Source organism: Corythoichthys intestinalis, chromosome 1, assembly GCF_030265065.1.
Source record: "Corythoichthys intestinalis isolate RoL2023-P3 chromosome 1, ASM3026506v1, whole genome shotgun sequence".
NCBI lineage: Eukaryota > Metazoa > Chordata > Actinopteri > Syngnathiformes > Syngnathidae > Corythoichthys > Corythoichthys intestinalis.
Window position 1 is genome coordinate 22,349,185 of NC_080395.1, and position 17,187 is coordinate 22,366,371.

The window sequence follows — 17,187 nt, forward strand, 5'->3', positions numbered from 1 at the left end:
TTAATATGTAAACCCTTGGCAACAAAAGTGAGTACACCCCTTAGTAAATACGTACATCCCTAAATGGCCAACTGCTTGTCATTTTCCCTCCAAAATGTCATGTGATCGTTACAGGAGTGCTGTCAGCATTGCTGCAGAGATTGAAGAGGTGGGGGGTCAGCCTGTTAGTGCTCAGACCATGGGCTATACTCTACATCAAATGGGTGTGCATGGCTGTCACCCCAGGAGGAAGCCTCTTAAGAAGACGGTACACAAGAAAGCCCGCGAACAGTTTGCTGAAGACATGTCAACAAAGCGCATGGATTACTGGAACCATGTCCCTAACCTAACCCTAACCCTAACCCTGACCATGGTCTGATGAGACAAAGATTCATTTGTTTGGTTCCGATGGTCTCAAGCATGTGTGGCGGCAACCACGGTGAAGAGTACAAAGATAAGTGTGTCATGCCTACAGTCAAGCATGGTGGTGGGAATTACCCCCACCCCCCACCTCTTCAATCTCTGCAGCAATGCTGACAGCACTCCTGTAACCGTCAGGGAAAACGCAGGCAGGTGGTGTGGACCCAAATGCAGGGAAGCAAAAGGCAGCCAGGGAGGTGGTGGTGATCTCAAAAAAAACGTTTTAATAATAACTAACAAAACACAAAGTACAACCAAAAGTACTAGGGATCAAAAAGGCAAGGTTCAAACAAAACTTACTTTACCGGAGGGTTTAGAACACGAGGGCTTGGACAGGATCTTGACTTTGACACAGACATAGACAATGACGCAACAAGGAGTGAAAAGAAACCGGGAGGTTAAATACACACACAAACACACGGACAAGGAGTAACGACACAACGAGGAACAGGTGAGCACAGGAGGATGCAGGTTGGAGGATACACTAGGAGTCACAACAGGTGAAATCAATGGGCAATCACAGGGACAAGTCACACTAGGAGAAAACCAACACAAAACCTAACAGGACAGTTAGGAATGTACGTAGTTCCCATGCGGTGTACTCACTTTTGTTGCCAGGGGTTTAGACATTAATGGCTATATTTTGAGTTATTTTGAGGGGAAAATAAATTAACTCTATTATATAAGCTGCACAGAGACTAATTTTAATTGTGTCAAAGTGTCATTTAGTCAGTGTTATCCCATGAAAAGATATACTTAAATATCTGCAGAAATGTGAGGGGTGTACTCACTTTTGTGATACACTGTAATCTAAAAAAAATCCTGAACTCACAGTGTATGATTTTTCAATAATTTATTTGTAATTTACTGGGGTTCATAAGTATTTGTACCCCTGAGACTCAGCAATAATTATGACACGCAAAGAGTTGTTAGTCTACCTTAAAAAAACATCGACATGAGTAACCACCTACCCACCACCCGTTTAAACTCATTATTGTCACCTTTGCATCCCACAGTCAGTCATAATCCAACTGCTGCTATGGGCAAGACCAGAGAGCTTTGGAAAGACACCAGAGAAAAAAATTGTTGAGCTCCACAAAACTAGAAAAGGCTATAGGACAATTGGAAAGCATCTTGGTGAGAATAAATCAACACTTGCAGCAATTGTTAGAAAATACAAAAGGCTAAACATGACTGATAATCTACTTCGGACTGGGGCTCTATGTAAAATCTCTCCTCATGGGGGATCACTCATGATGAGAAAAGTGTGGGCTCAGCCTAGAACTACAAGGGAGGAGCTGGTCAATGACCTGAAGAGAGCTGGATGCACAGTTTCATAGGCTACTGTCAGTAGAACACTACGGTTCAACGGTTTAAAATCATGCATTGCTCAGAAGGTTCCCCTGTTGAAGCCAGTACATGTGAAGGCTCGTCTGAAGTTTGCCAGGGACCATATTCTGAATGATGCATAGGGGTCATAGGAAAAAGTCACGTGGTCAGATGAGACCAAAGTACTTTTGGTGCAAACTTTATTCGTTGTGTGTGGAGGAAAAAGGAAGATGAGTACAATCCCAAGAACACCATCCCCACTGTGAAGTATGGGGGTGGAAACCTCATGCTTTGGGGCTGCTTTTCGGCAAAGGGGACAGGACGACTGTACTGTGTAAAGCAGAGGATGAATGGTGAAATGTATCGTTAGATTTTGAGCCACAAACTCCTTCCCTCAGTCAGAGACTCGAAGATGAGTCGTGGCTGGACAGGACATGCCTTCCAACATGACAACGATACGAAGCACAAAGCAAAGCTGACCAAGGAGTGGCTGCGTAAAAAGCATATCAAGGTTCTGGAGTGGCTTAGCCAGTCTCCAGACCTCAATCCAATAGAAAATTTTTGGATGGAGCTGAAACTTCATGTTTCTCAATGACAGCCCCGAAACCTGACAGAAAATTTGTGTGTAGGAATGGGCCAAAATCCCTGTTTCCATATGTGAAAACCTGGTGAAGAACTACAGTAAGCGCCTGACCTTTGTAATTGCAAAAAAAGGCTTCTGCACTAAATATTAGCACTGATTTTCTCAGGGGCAGAAATACTTAAGAACATAGTAAATTACAAATAAATTCTTGAAAAATCATACAATGTGAGTTCCAGATTTTTTTTTTTTAGATTTTGTCTTTGTGAGTGGAAATGCATCTATGATTGAATCACAAGGGATGCAAATACTCCTGCTCCTCCCCGTATGTAAAATTTGAAAAAAAAAAATAAAATAATTGACAAACAGCCAAGATGTTTTCCAGATTTTTTTCCCAGCATTTTTTCCCTTAAAAAACAAGACTCTCCTAATTGCAAAAAACAAAATAAACTATAAACTATAAAAAAAAATTCATATTTATAAATAGGGGGTGCAAAAGTAAGTAAACAGTAATAGCGCTACTTGTCCAAAATATTTTCTGTTGTGCATTTTTTTTTTTTATAACTGTATACTTACTGTGTTACCCCGTATAGATAAAAATACTTATCGTTTTTAAAATGATGACAGGTTTTTCCTTTTTTTTTTTTTTTTTCCAGATTTTCTCCCCTGGTATGTTTTTTTCCAACCAAAATTTGAAAAAAACAAAATGTTTTTTCTAGCCAACACGAATTGTTGTTGTCAAGCAAAATATAACGAAAAAAAATGTGGAGCTACATGCTTTTAATTGGACAGCGGCATTATGATCCTATGACGTAAATTCTATACTGTTAATTTTTTTAGAAATAAAATGGAATTGATTTCAAGTATGTCCATCCTTCATTAAAAAATTTTAGTGCAACCTTCATGTGCGGCCAAGAGGAAAATGAGACAACTCGTTAGCTGCTATTGACAACGACAGATGTCCAATCCACTTGAAGTGGGAGTTTGGCAGCAAACGTTCGCTGCCAAACTCCCACTTCAAGTGGATTGGACATCTATCGCTATTAACAGCAGCCAATGAGTGAACGAGGTCGGGACTACAAGACGGACTCCATGTTGTCGCACCCCTCCTGGTCTTCCAAGGTGAACACGAACTTGGTCCGGCTGGCGGCGTCCGAGTGGGCCGCTTCCTTGCCCAGGCGGTCCAGAGTCACGTTTGAGGAGAAGAGCTCGGTGGGCGTCAGGAAGCCCTCGCTGCTCTTGATGTACTTCCTGTAGTTGCGCCTCAAGCACTGCCACGTGGTGGCGTACAGCAGGAAGGCGGACGACTTGAGCGCGATGGCGATGCTAACGTACAGGTGGCGATAAGCCACGTTATCGTATAGCATACAGGCGCCCTTCTCGCCGCATACCGAACTCCAGAACAGGCAGGTCGAGTCGATGCCCATGCCGAAGATCAGCGGCGGTGGGATGAAGCCTGGAGCAGGGGGCAGGACACAGGCAAGATTAGTGAGGTACATACTGTAACAAAGTTACGATTACCGTAATTTTCAGACTATAAGCCGCTACTTTTTTCCTTTATTTTAAATCCTGCGGCTTATAGTCCAGTGCGGCTTATTTAGTGATTTATTTAGGTTAATAGGTAATACATGTCTCCTAGCATGCATTGCAGTGCTACAGATGTAAATAACAATCAAAATTCATGTTTTGTGTTAATTATTTATTCAGTTACTGTTCCAGTTGTTTCATTAATTGCTAGTTATGGTATTTGGTAACACTTTATTTGACAGCGGCATCATAAGACTGTCATAAAATATAATTATGACATGACACTATCATGGGCATTACTGAATGCTTATGACATACAGTGGGGCAAATAGGTATTTAGTCAACCACTAATTGTGGGTTAAGGCTAAACATCTAAGGTAAGGAATTAGTTGTAATATTACATTGCATGCCCACGTGTCCGCATGTGGTGTAGACTGAACTTATTCCTCTGCAGTTTATTTCTAGCCCATTTCTTTCATTAATCGATTTATATACAGAGGGGCAAATAAGTTGTTAGTCAACCACTAATTGTGAAAGTTCTACCACTTGAAAATATTAGAGAGGCCTGTAATTGTCAACATGGGTAAACCTCAACCTGTCAGAACTGGACTCAAAGGAGGACCCAAATGCAGAGTTATCTTGGTTAACAAAAGGATTTATTTAACAGTCTCTCTTAAGGTGAAAACAAATAAGGCAGGTTCTTCAAAAAATATTCACTTCATCAAGGAAGGCAAAAACGTTATCAAAAACACAAAGTACCAAACAAACTCAGAAATGCTTACAGAATATTCGCAATCAGAAAGCAGGTTCTACAAACAAAAATTCACTTCACAAGGAAGGCAAAAATACTGTACCATCAAAACAAAATAGCAAACAAACTCAAAAGCCTTACTAAATACTTCAGGAATTGATTCACGTGGTGACTTTGGCTGTGGACTAAAGCAGGCTGGGGTGACACGTCAGCGGACGAAGACACTCTGGCACAAAACAAAGGGGAGAGTGACTATATATACACACAGAAGGTAATGGGGAACAGGTGGAACCTATTAGTGATTAGGAAGGACATGAGGAAGGGCAAGTGCTCTGAAACATGGAGGGAAAGACTTACAAAATAAAGCAGGAAATGACCATGACACGACAAACCTCACCACAGTGTGACAGAACCCCCCCATCTAGGACCGGCTACCAGACGGTCCAGGCAGGTCGGGATGAGCACTGTGAAAGTCAGCGATCAGGCTGGGGTCCAAGATGAACCGGGACGGGACCCACTGTCTCTCCTCAGGGCCATACCCCACCCAGTCCACCAGATACTGCCGACCTCGACCCCTCGAGCGCACAGCCAGCAGCCGCTTGACCTTGTAGGTAGGACCCCCGTCGATGACCACGGGAGGCGGTGGAGGAGGAAGGGCCGGAACCATGGGACTCTCCACAACAGGCTTGACCCGGCTGACATGAAAAGTGGGATGGACACGAAGGGAACGAGGCAGACGGAGACGGACAGCCGCAGGACCGACGAGCTCCGAGATCGGAAAAGGACCAACAAAACGCGGCGCCAGCTTCTTGGACAGAACCTTGAGGGGCAGATCCTTTGCACTGAGCCAAACCCTCTGACCCGGCTGGTAGAGAGGTGCTGGACGCCTCCTGCGGTCTGCGGCTTTCTTGACTCTGTCCCCTTGGCGAAGAAGGACCTGGCGGGCGGCTGTCCAAATACGCCGACATCGGCGGATCATGGCATGAGCAGATGGCACTGACACTTCTTGCTCCTGCGCTGCGAAGACAGGTGGCTCATAACCGAAAACACATTTGAATGGGGAAAATCCGGTGGCTGATGTGGGCAACGTGTTATGGGCATACTCTACCCAGACCAGGTGTTTGCTCCATGTTGTAGGGTTCTGGGAAACAAGACACCGGAGGCCAGTCTCCAGCTGCTGGTTTAGGCGTTCGGTCTGGCCGTTGGACTCTGGATGGTAGCCCGAGGTCAGGCTGGCCTTGGCCCCGATTAGGCGACAGAACTCCCTCCAGAAGCGGGACACGAACTGTGGCCCCCGGTCCGAGACGATGTCCTTCGGGAAACCATGGACCCTGAAGATATTGTTGACCATAATTTCTGCAGTTTCTTTGGCTGTGGGCAGTGCAGGTAAGGTGATGAAGTGGGCCATCTTGGAAAAACGGTCCACCACTGTGAGGATTGTGGTGTTCCCCTGGGAGACTGGGAGCCCCGTGACGAAGTCCATTGATATTTCAGCCCATGGCCTGGTGGGGATGGGCAATGGCTGCAGAAGACCCATTTTTGTTCTTGCAGAAGTCTTATTTCGGGCACAGATCGAACATGCGCCGACATATTCCCGGACCTCCAGTTCCATACAGGGCCACCAGAACCTCCGGGAGATGGCATGGATTGTTCGCCGTACTCCCGGATGACAAGAAAGCAGCGAGGAGTGGGCCCAATGAATCACCTGGGGGCGCAGGGCAACAGGGACAAAAAGTCGATTTTCTGGACACCCCCTAGGTGGTGGAGCCCCACCATTAGCTTGCTTGACCTCATTTTCTATCTGCCAGGTCACCACTCCAACCACACAGGTCAGTGGAAGGATAGGTTCGGGAGCCTTGGCAACAGGCTCAGGGTCATAGAGCCGTGACAACGCATCGGGCTTCGCGTTCCGAGACCCTGGCCTGTAAGAAAGGGAAAAAGAAAAGCGGTTAAAAAACAGCGACCACCTGGCCTGGCGGGAATTGAGGCGTTTGGCAGTGCGTAGGTATTCAAGGTTCTTATGGTCTGTCCAGACGATGAAGGGGTGCTCGGCCCCCTCCAGCCAGTGCCTCCACTCTTCCAGCGCCACTTTGACAGCCAGTAGCTCGCGATTGCCGACATCATAGTTACGTTCTGCTTTGGACAGCCGCCTGGACAGGAAGGCGCAGGGATGCATCTTCCCATCTTGCTCAGAGCGTTGAGAGAGGATGGCACCAATGCCTTCGTTGGAAGCGTCCACCTCTACCACGAATTGTCGCTTGGGGTCTGGCATGGTCAGGATCGGCGCCGTAGCGAAGCGGGTCTTGAGGTTCCGGAAGGCGGCCTCCGCCTCAAAAGTCCAGGCAAACCGCACCTTGGAGGAAGTGAGTGCATGCAATGGCGCCGCTATTGCGCTGAAGCCTCTGATAAACCGCCTATAGAAGTTTGCAAATCCAAGGAATTGCTGTAACTTCTTACGGCTACCAGGAGTGGGCCATTCGGCCACAGCGCTAACTTTAGCCGGATCCATCTGCACCCTTCCAGGGGCTACAATGAAGCCCAGGAAGGAGATGGTTGTGGCATGAAATTCACTTTTCTCTGCCTTGACATAAAGATTATTATTTAAAAGCCTCTGCAAAACTGCTGCTACATGCTTTTTATGGGTGTTAAGGTCGGGTGAGTAAATGAGAATGTCATCTAAATATACGTAGACAAAGTGATCTAGGAAGTCTCTTAACACATCATTTATCAAGGCCTGAAAAACTGCTGGGGCATTGGTGAGCCCAAACGGCATAACCAAATATTCATAGTGACCACTAGGAGTGTTAAAACCCGTTTTCCATTCATCCCCTTCCCTGATTCTTACGAGGTGATATGCATTACGAAGATCTAACTTTGTGAAGATTCCTGCCCGTTGAAGTTGATCGAACACTGATGACATGAGATCCAATGGATATCGGTTCTTGATAGTAATAGCATTTAGGGGGCTATAGTCAATACAAGGCCTTAATGACCCATCCTTCTTACCCACAAAAAAGAAACCAGCCCCAGCTGCGGAAGAAGAAGGACGAATAAGCCCTGCCTTTAGCGAAGTCTCTATGTATTCTGTCATGGCTGCCTTCTCTGGTCCGGAAACTGGGTAAAGGCGACCCCTGGGAATGGTGGAACCAGGTATCAGATCTATGGCGCAGTCGTATGGTCTATGTGGTGGCAGTGACATGGCTTTGGATTTACTAAAAACTTCCCGGAGATGGTAGTAGCAAGGGGGCACACCTCTCAGGTCGACCTCAGGGTCTGTGGTAGCATGGAGAGAAACGTTATTAACAGAGGTGGCAGGTGTTCCGGAGTCAGGATGGAGCACACAATGATCGGAACAGTCTTTTCCCCAACCCAGTATTGCCCCTGACCCCCAATCTATGTGGGGTCTGTGTCTGCACAACCATGAATGGCCAAGAATTAGCATCCGGGCTGGTGACTGAAAGAGGTGAAAGGCTATGAGTTCTGTGTGACCATGGGTAGAGAGTTTCACTGGTTCTGTGGAGTGTGTGATGGTGAACAGTTTCTCACCATTCAGAGCCCTGGCTTCAAGAGGCCTGGTTAAACGTACGGCCTCAAGGCCCAAGTCTGCCAATAAGCCCCAGTCCATCAAGCTCTCATCAGCCCCTGAGTCAATGAGAGCCCTTAAGTCAGTAGTGGTTGCACTGTGGGTTACCTTAACTGGCGTGAACGGTCGAGGAGCAAGCGCTGATGTATTGTCTTGATTACCGGTCTTTGGTCTTTTGACTGGACAGGAAGCAACGAGGTGACCCGATTCCCCGCAGTAGAAGCAACAGCCCTCTTGCTGTCGTCGCAGTCGCTCCTCTGGCGTCAACCGTGCTCGGCAGAGTTGCATGGGCTCAGCCTCTTCCACAGGGGGTGGAAGACCTGCTTTAGAAGACGAGTTGCGGTGCTCTGGCCGTTCTTGTTCCCGGGACCGCAGCGACACCTCCCGTGTGGATCGGCCCCTCTGCTGCTGCTGCTGGAGTTCATGAAGATGGTTGTCAGTCCGGATGGACAAGGCGATTAGGGAGTCAAGGTCTGACGGGAGGTCCAAGGGCACCAGTCGCTCTCGAATGGGGACTGACAGCCCTTTCAGGAACACATCGTAGAGTGCAGTAGGGCACCACCCACTCTCTGCCGCTAATGTGCGAAAACGGATGGCATAATCACTGACTGAGCCATTGCCTTGTTTGAGGCCGCTCAGCTCCCTTGCCCTTTCCCTCTCCGTGGAAACCGGGTCAAAGGTTGTCGTGAGGGCGGTTTGGAATCCCTCAAGAGAGTGGCACAGCAGTGAATTTCGGCCCCACTCAGCCATGGCCCAGGTTCTTGCCCTACCAGCCAGGTGGGAAATCATGAAGGCGATCTTGGATCGGTCTGTGGTGAATGCTTGGGGGGAGTGCTCAAAATGAATCGAACAGTCAATTAGGAAATTTTTGCATCGCCCCGGCTCACCGGAGAACTTTCCTGGGGGGGCCAGCTTGGCCCCGGTCCCTAGGGCAGGGATTGCCGGGCCTGGAACAGCCACAGGGGGAATGGCTTCAACTGATGGTCCGGCGGTTGATTGCAGGGTGCTGGTTAGGTCCTTCAGCTGTGAGATTAACCCAACTAGCTGAGCCGCCATGGCAGCCTGAAACTCCTCCTGTCGAGCAATACGGGCCTCTTGAGAAAGCATGGCAGCAGACAGCTGGTTGAACTCTGCTGAGTCCATTCTGGCCAGAGTGTACTGTCAGAACTGGACTCAAAGGAGGACCCAAATGCAGAGTTATCTTGGTTAACAAAAGGATTTATTTAACAGTCTCTCTTAAGGTGAAAACAAATAAGGCAGGTTCTTCAAAAAATATTCACTTCATCAAGGAAGGCAAAAACGTTATCAAAAACACAAAGTACCAAACAAACTCAGAAATGCTTACAGAATATTCGCAATCAGAAAGCAGGTTCTACAAACAAAAATTCACTTCACAAGGAAGGCAAAAATACTGTATCATCAAAACAAAATAGCAAACAAACTCAAAAGCCTTACTAAATACTTCAGGACTTGATTCACGTGGTGACTTTGGCTGTGGACTAAAGCAGGCTGGGGTGACACGTCAGCGGACGAAGACACTCTGGCACAAAACAAAGGGGTGAGTGACTATATATACACACAGAAGGTAATGGGGAACAGGTGGAACCTATTAGTGATTAGGAAGGACATGAGGAAGGGCAAGTGCTCTGAAACATGGAGGGAAAGACTTACAAAATAAAGCAGGAAATGACCATGACACGACAAACCTCACCACGGTGTGACACAACCATGAGAGACAGAATGTGGAAAAACAAAACAGAAAATCACATTTTTTGATTTTTAAAGAATTTATTTGCAAATCATGGTGGAAAATAAGTATTTGGTCAATACCAAAAGTTAATCTCAATACTTTGTTATGTACCCTTTTGTTGGCAATAACGGAGGCCAAATGTTTTCTGTAACTCTTCACAACCTTTTCACACACTGTTGCTGGTATTTTGGCCCATTCCTCCATGCAGATCTCCTCTAGAGCAGTGATGTTTTGGGGCTGTCGTTGGGCAACACGGACTTTCAACTCCCTCCTTACCCCTTGGCATCAAAATGATAACAAGAACGGGGAGCAAAAATCCCAGAACCACACGAGGGTATCCAAGTGAATGACCTACCGAGAGCTGGGACCACAGTAACAAAGGCTACTATCAGTAACACAATGCGCCGCCAGGGACTCAAATCCTGCACTGCCAGATGTGTCTCCCTGCTGAAGAAAGTACACGTCCAGTCCCGTCTGCGGTTCGCTAGAGAGCATTTGGATGATCCAGAAGAGGACTGGGAGAATGTGTTATGGTCTGATGAAATCAAAATAGAACTTTTTGGTAGAAACACAGGTTCTCTTGTCTGCAGGAAAAATAATACTGAATTGCACCATACCCAATGTGAAGCATGGGGGTGGAAACATCATGCTTTGGGGCTGTTTTCTGCAAAGGGACCAGGACGACTGATCTGTGTAAAGGAAAGAATGAATGGGGCCATGTATTGAGAGATTTTGAGTGAAAATCTCCTTACATCAGCAAGGGCATGAAGATGAGACGTGGCTGGGTCTTTCAATATGACAATGATCCCAAACACACAGCCAGGGCAACAAAGGAGTGGCTTTGTAAGAAGCATTTCAAGGTCCTGGAGTGGCCTAGCCAGTTTCCAGGTCTCAATCCATAGAAAATCTGCAGAGGGAGTTGAAAGTCCGTGTTGCCCAACGACAGCCCCAAAACATCACTGCTATAGAGCAGATCTGCATGGAGGAATGGGCCAAAATACCAGCAACAGTGTGTGAAAAGCTTGTGAAGAGTTACAGAAAATGTTTGGCCTCCGTTATTGCCAACAAAGGGTACATAACAAAGTATTGAGATTAACTTTTGTGTTGACCAAATACTTATTTTCCACCATGATTTGCAAATAAATTCTTTAAAAATCAAACAATGTGATTTCCTGTTTTTTTCCCACATTTTGTCTCTCATGGTTGAGGTTTACCCTTGTTGACAATTACAGGCCTCTCGAATATTTTCAATTGGGAGAACTTGCACAATTAGTGGTTGACTAAATACTTATTTGCACCATTGTATTTCATTAAGTGTCATCCGGCAAATTACGTTACTAACTTCAATTATGTCCAGCTCGGATCTTTTACATCTATTCAAAAGTGAGATAATTTGCTGGATAACACTACATGACATCTGTTATAAGCAGTCATTAATGCTCGTGACAGTATCTTGTCATAATTATCATTGTCTAATGACAGTCTTATGGCGCCATTGTCAAATAGAGTGTTACAAAATACCATAACTAGCAATCAATGAAACAAATGGAAAAGTAACTGTATAAATAATTAGCACATAACATGAATTTAGATTGGTATTTAGAAACAAATAAAAAATGGCTCTTTAGTGCATACTGCATTTCTTTGGGAGACGAAACTGGATTAATTAAAAAAAAAAAAAATTAATTGTATAAATAAATCTATTGCCCATGCGTATGTTATAGTAAAAGTTTTGATAACCTCATGAACGTAACACTGTACTCGTAATAGAACTAGTGATACTCAATTTGCTTCAAGTGGTTCTGAGCTAAATGATGGGATAGTGTGTGTGTCATCTTACCGATTAGCCTGAGGAGCAGGAAAAGGACTCCCAAAGCATACGACTTCAGGTCTGGACTCACCGTTCTAAAAAAGCCATCAACAGAGGAGTAGTACAGTGAGCTTCAAGGCAGGCTCCTCGGAGTTCATTATCATGAATGTAAGCGCTCCCCCTGGTGGCCAACCTGATGAGGATGATGACAGAGGGCGTCTGGGCCATGGCTCCGATCATGCTGCACAAGCAGATGACGCACAGGAAGGTGAGGAAGGCCTGTTGGCAGCCCGGACTCGGACACTTGCCCGGGAGGGCCACCGCCTCCTCCGCGCTGCTCGATATGCACGTGCAACCTGTCAGGTTCTGGTAGAACAACACAACGGACAGTAAAGGGGCATGTGAATGACTAAATAATTAATTGAATTGTTAAATATATATGTATATACAAGTATATTAAACTGGCTTAATAATTTTGACACTTGGGACAGTAACCCCCAAGCTGCACCCCCAAGGTGCACGGCTCAAACAGATACCAGGAACAACGTCCGACGTCTCCGTTCAAAAGAGCGCAATCCTAGGGACAGCTTAGATCGCGCACAAAACCCTCAAGCTCCCAGGGCTCTGGTAGAGGACCCGAGCTTGAAAGGACAGACCATACCGCCCGGGTGGGCGAGACGACGATTTTATAATTATATATGGCGGAAAACACAGACAAGTCTGAAAAAGCAGTTTCTGCTCTTGCACCCCTCTTTAAAATAAACTGCTGTATTTTAAGGCAAAAGATGTCATGTCATGCCATTTCCTGTTTTATTTTGAAGGCTTCACCCTCCTCGTGTCTGCGTACTTGCTCTTCCTCTGGTCACCTAATCACCTATTGTTTCCACCTGTTCCCCATTACCTCTTGTGTATATATTGCCTTAGTTTCCCTTGTCCAGTGCAGAAGTGTCTTTCTACTCAAGTAAGTCACAGCAGCCTTTTGTCATAGCTTTCATAGTAATCCTGTATATTTATCCTCCATTTGGAGCGCTTTGTGTTTGTAAATCTTGATCATAGTAATCCTGACTTTGTCCTCTTTTTGGAGTATTTTATGTTGTTACCTTTCCCCCCATTTGGAGTGCTTTGTGTTTGAACATTTTTTGTTTCTAGTCATCCTGACTCATTCCTCCGTTGGAGCGCTTTCTGTTTGTACTTTTCTCATCCCCGCATGTCAGCGGAAGAACCTCTGTTTTCAAAATAAAAGTTTTTTTGCCCGAAACTCTGTCCACCTTGTCGCCTCGGTCTGACAAAAGAACTCTTGTGTTGGATAGAACAATATGTCTATATGCTGCCATAGCAGATTCATGGCGCAATAAGCCCCCGAACTATTTTTAATTTGTCCGTTTTACCCTGGAAACCCCAGTTTACAGACTTCACGCAACCGCTGATGTTTCAACCTAGCCATAAAAAGAAGGTAAGCAATTGTATTTATTATTCGAAATGTCTGTCATTTTTAGCTTAGAACCATTTATTAATGTCAAATATTTCGTGTAAAAAATTACTTTAAAAAATGATTCACTTGCATATTTTAAACATTTGACAAATTACGTCACAATGGAAAAAATTCTGTAAAAGTCTGTTAAAAAGTCACGAATATATATCTACCTCATAACTATCGTTTAATTGTATTTTTTTTGTTACTGTCGCATTTTCCCCAGTATTTTAGATGATAAATAATCAATCCAAACAAAGAAAAATTGAAAAACAAAAGTTTAAAAGCATAAATATTTGAAAAAGAAAATCTCGACCCTTCTTTCATGTCTGCGATTTCTGCATCACGACCCTTGTTACGTTACCATGTTTCACCCATAAAATCCCCCAAAAATCCAGCTGTGGCCATTCACAGCTGTGTGTTGACACTCGGTGATTCATGCTACATGGAGTTTTTTGGATCTAGAAGAGGTGAGTACGCGATGATATCTCATTAAAATCGTGGCGTCTTTAATTATGCTCTTGCGTGCTCTCACCTCCAGTTAGGGTTTTGCGGTTTAAATTAAAAAAAATTTTTTTAAATGCCCTCTTGTTCAAAATTTTTCTTCCCCCAGAAAATTGAGATTTTATGCATTTCAATGATGTATCACACATGCATATAGGACAATTTTCAAATTTGGCCAAATTGGGGGTCTCAAAGCGGAACTTCAAATCACCTGAGTGTTTTCCGCCATATGTATATTTATATTATTATATTTATTATTTATTTATATTTATGTTATATATCTTTATTTATTTTATATATTATATTATTTCTTTACATTTATTTATTAATTAAATTATATATATATATATATATATATATAATTTTTTTTTTTTTACCATACACAAAATTAGTTAAGAAATTTTTCATATTATACTATTTACTTATTTAATTATACCTATAATTAAAATACAAATATTTATGTTAAATGTTCCTATGAAATTGTTGTATTTTCCCAAAATTTGATTGCTTTGTTAAAAATAGACAACTAACTATTCATTTGGAAAAAAGACAAATGTAAAATCCTTTCTTTAACTCATGGGTTTTAATTGTATTTTTATTAAGAATAAAATCACATATTATTGAACAAAGACATAAAATAATTCAAATGTATTAATTAAAAATGGTATAAATATCTTGTATTTAGGTATTCACAAAACTTTATTCACAAAATACAGTACATTATACATCCAAAAGAGTTTATTTTATATTTAAGACTATAATGTAATAAGATTTTTTTTAATTGTAAAAAATAAGGCTTACTCTTGTGATCTTTTTCATGTAATATGAACAATAAACCATCCATTTGTTTGATTGAATCGTAAATTTTACATTATATCTGACATTTATTCGACTAATTTTTTAGTTAATCAGTGACACACTGATTGCTTATTTTAGAAGAAAATGAGCTAAAATATGCAACTTAATAAGCAATTATAATGTAATACTATGATAATAACAATGTAATAGCAATTTCTCAGCATGCACTTTGACCACCTTGCCTTCAATGTTCCACTAATGTGTATAAGTAAATACAGTTGCCTTATATAAGGTGAGTGTGTGCGCGTGTGTTCACTTACCGGCTTGGTGCAGCCGGCAAAGCAGGCAGAAAGGTAAGTGATGGCGTTGGAGCCGCACACCGGGCTAACGGAAGCCGTGTAGCAATTGCAGCTGCTGATGCAAGGAGACTCGGGTCGCTGCCAGTGCCGCAGCGTCCTGCAAAACAACTCCCATTAATCTATACAGCACCTAAGCATCCACGTCCATCTCCGCGTGCTCACTTACTCATTGCCGTAGGCGACCGTTACCCCAGCGACGGGGCCAGTGTCGCACCCCAGGAAGAGAAAAGAGACGTAACAGGCCGTGGACACCAGGTTGACGCCCATAGCCATACGCACGGCGCCCAAGGCTGAGAGGTTCAGCTTCTTCACCAGCAGCCCACCCAAGAAGATACCAAGGCAGGCGCATGGGATGGCCGTCATCCCTGGAAGTGACAGGTTTTCGCCAAAAAGACTCGACAGGCAGTGTTGCATATAAGCGGAGTTTAAGGGGGGGGGGGGGGCCCGGTGGCCGAAAAGTGTCATTGCATGTAATTGACTTTCCTATAGACCCCAATCACGTGATGTCACAACTCCGCCCCCTTGACTGGTGCCGCCATATTGTCCGTCAGCTCATCGTGTTTACATATTACCGCTACGTACATTCCTCCTATTACTGCGAGTTTTTCTGCTTGTCTACGGAATCACCGCCTAGTAAACGAACCCAAAAACCTTCCCGACAATCGTTAACATTGATTAATCAAAATGGTGAAGGTATGTGTGGCGGTTGGTTGCAGTAACAGAGAAGATAAACGGTCATTTTAGTAGTTGCTGTGTGCCCATTGTTAAAAGGGCAAATCTCTAAAGCAGCACGGTTTGTTTATCTCGGTCCATGATGCGTTTGTGTCGACAGCCGTCAGACAGCGGCGAAAACATCAATATGATGCCAACACGATCGCAGACATCATCAGATGGAGACTACGAAGCACGTAGCCATGGTCGCACAGCAAGAAGGTGAGCGCAACAACAGGTGTTGTGCCAAAAAATAGCCGCCCTGCGTGAAATGTCCCCCCTGACGGGAGCACCCACACGGAAATGACTTTCTTGTACCGTGAATATGTATTATTTTACTCTGCTTGAACTAATAAATGTCATACCTGTGTGATTGTCATTGGGATATGGTCGTGAAAACCTGTAGACTAATACGTTTCTGTTCAAAGATGGTTATGTGGCCCAGTCCACGATTTGTTACTAAAATACAGTACTAATATTTTGTGTAATTTAATTACTTAAAACTGATCTTACAGTCGTAAATCCATTACTGTAATGCGTCCATGAAAACATTTGATGTTTTCACGTCAATAAAGCATTATAAATAAGCGCTCCCGTCCGGGGGGACATTTCACGCGGGGCGGCTATTTTCGGCACACATGGGCCCGTTGTCGATGAAGTTTCATTTTACAATCGTGACAACGCTGACGCTCAGCTGACCAAATGTCGGTTTGTATTCGGGCCGGTGCCGATTTTGGGTACCCGACTCCTCATCGTGACATGAACTGGATTATGATTGGAAATTTTGTAGTCTCAGGACGAGCTCTGATGCACGGGACGGGACCGGATGGGAGGAAACATCGGTTTGGGCATCAAATATGGATCTGACGACTGGATCGACTGAAGCTTTTCCAAATAACGGCTTTTGTGCAACTCATCCAATGCGTTTACAGCGTCTGAAAGCACCGGGGCTTCCATAATTTGCAAGTGAATCCACCTTTAGAAACTACGGTCGTTGACAATACGGGCACACAATGACGGACAATACAGCGATCACGTGATTGTGTGACGTTGGTGATTGGGGTCTATACAGTATATATATAAAGGCTGTAAAGCATTAAAGCAGTCGTCTCCAAACTATTCCACAGGGCCGCAGTGGGTGCAGGATTTCACTCCAACAAAACAAGACCACACCTTTTCACCAATCTGATGTTTTATAAGTGTAATCAGTTGATTGCAGTCAGGTGCTGCTTGTTTTAGCAGAAACCACATTGGTTAAAAAGTCTGTGCTTGATCGGTATGTACAAAAACCAGGACACACACCGGTCCTGAAGGACCGGTTTGGAGACCCCTGCATTAAAGCAAACAACAAAAATGAATGAAAGGAACAAAAAAAGATATGTTTATAATGGATCAAAATTATTTTTCGAACAGATCATGTGACTAGCACCTTAGACGGTCATTTGCTTTGCATATTATTTACAACAACAAAAAAATAGGATTTTGGGGAATGAAGGATTTAGACACAAATGTCCTACCCATAATATGGCCAAACACAAAAAGGATACCTAAAATCAAACTTTTTTTAATGAAAAATTAAGTGTTCAAAGGCAAATATTTGAGTCTCAAATATTTT

General features: G+C 44.0%; 1 protein-coding gene across 1 annotated transcript in view; it reads right to left on the bottom strand.

Moving 5' to 3' along the window:
• Positions 1 to 3,195: 3,195 nt before the first annotated feature.
• LOC130914754 (solute carrier organic anion transporter family member 3A1-like) overlaps positions 3,196 to 17,187 on the bottom strand; it is a 37,465-nt gene continuing 23,473 nt past the window's right edge. The window contains exons 6-10 of the mRNA XM_057834270.1: positions 15,028 to 15,226; positions 14,823 to 14,958; positions 11,923 to 12,095; positions 11,760 to 11,824; positions 3,196 to 3,764 (exon numbers count right to left, since the gene is read on the bottom strand). Coding sequence (XP_057690253.1) covers positions 3,385 to 3,764; positions 11,760 to 11,824; positions 11,923 to 12,095; positions 14,823 to 14,958; positions 15,028 to 15,226 — 953 coding nt within the window. The 3' untranslated portion in view covers positions 3,196 to 3,384. The remainder of the gene's footprint in view (positions 3,765 to 11,759; positions 11,825 to 11,922; positions 12,096 to 14,822; positions 14,959 to 15,027; positions 15,227 to 17,187) is intronic.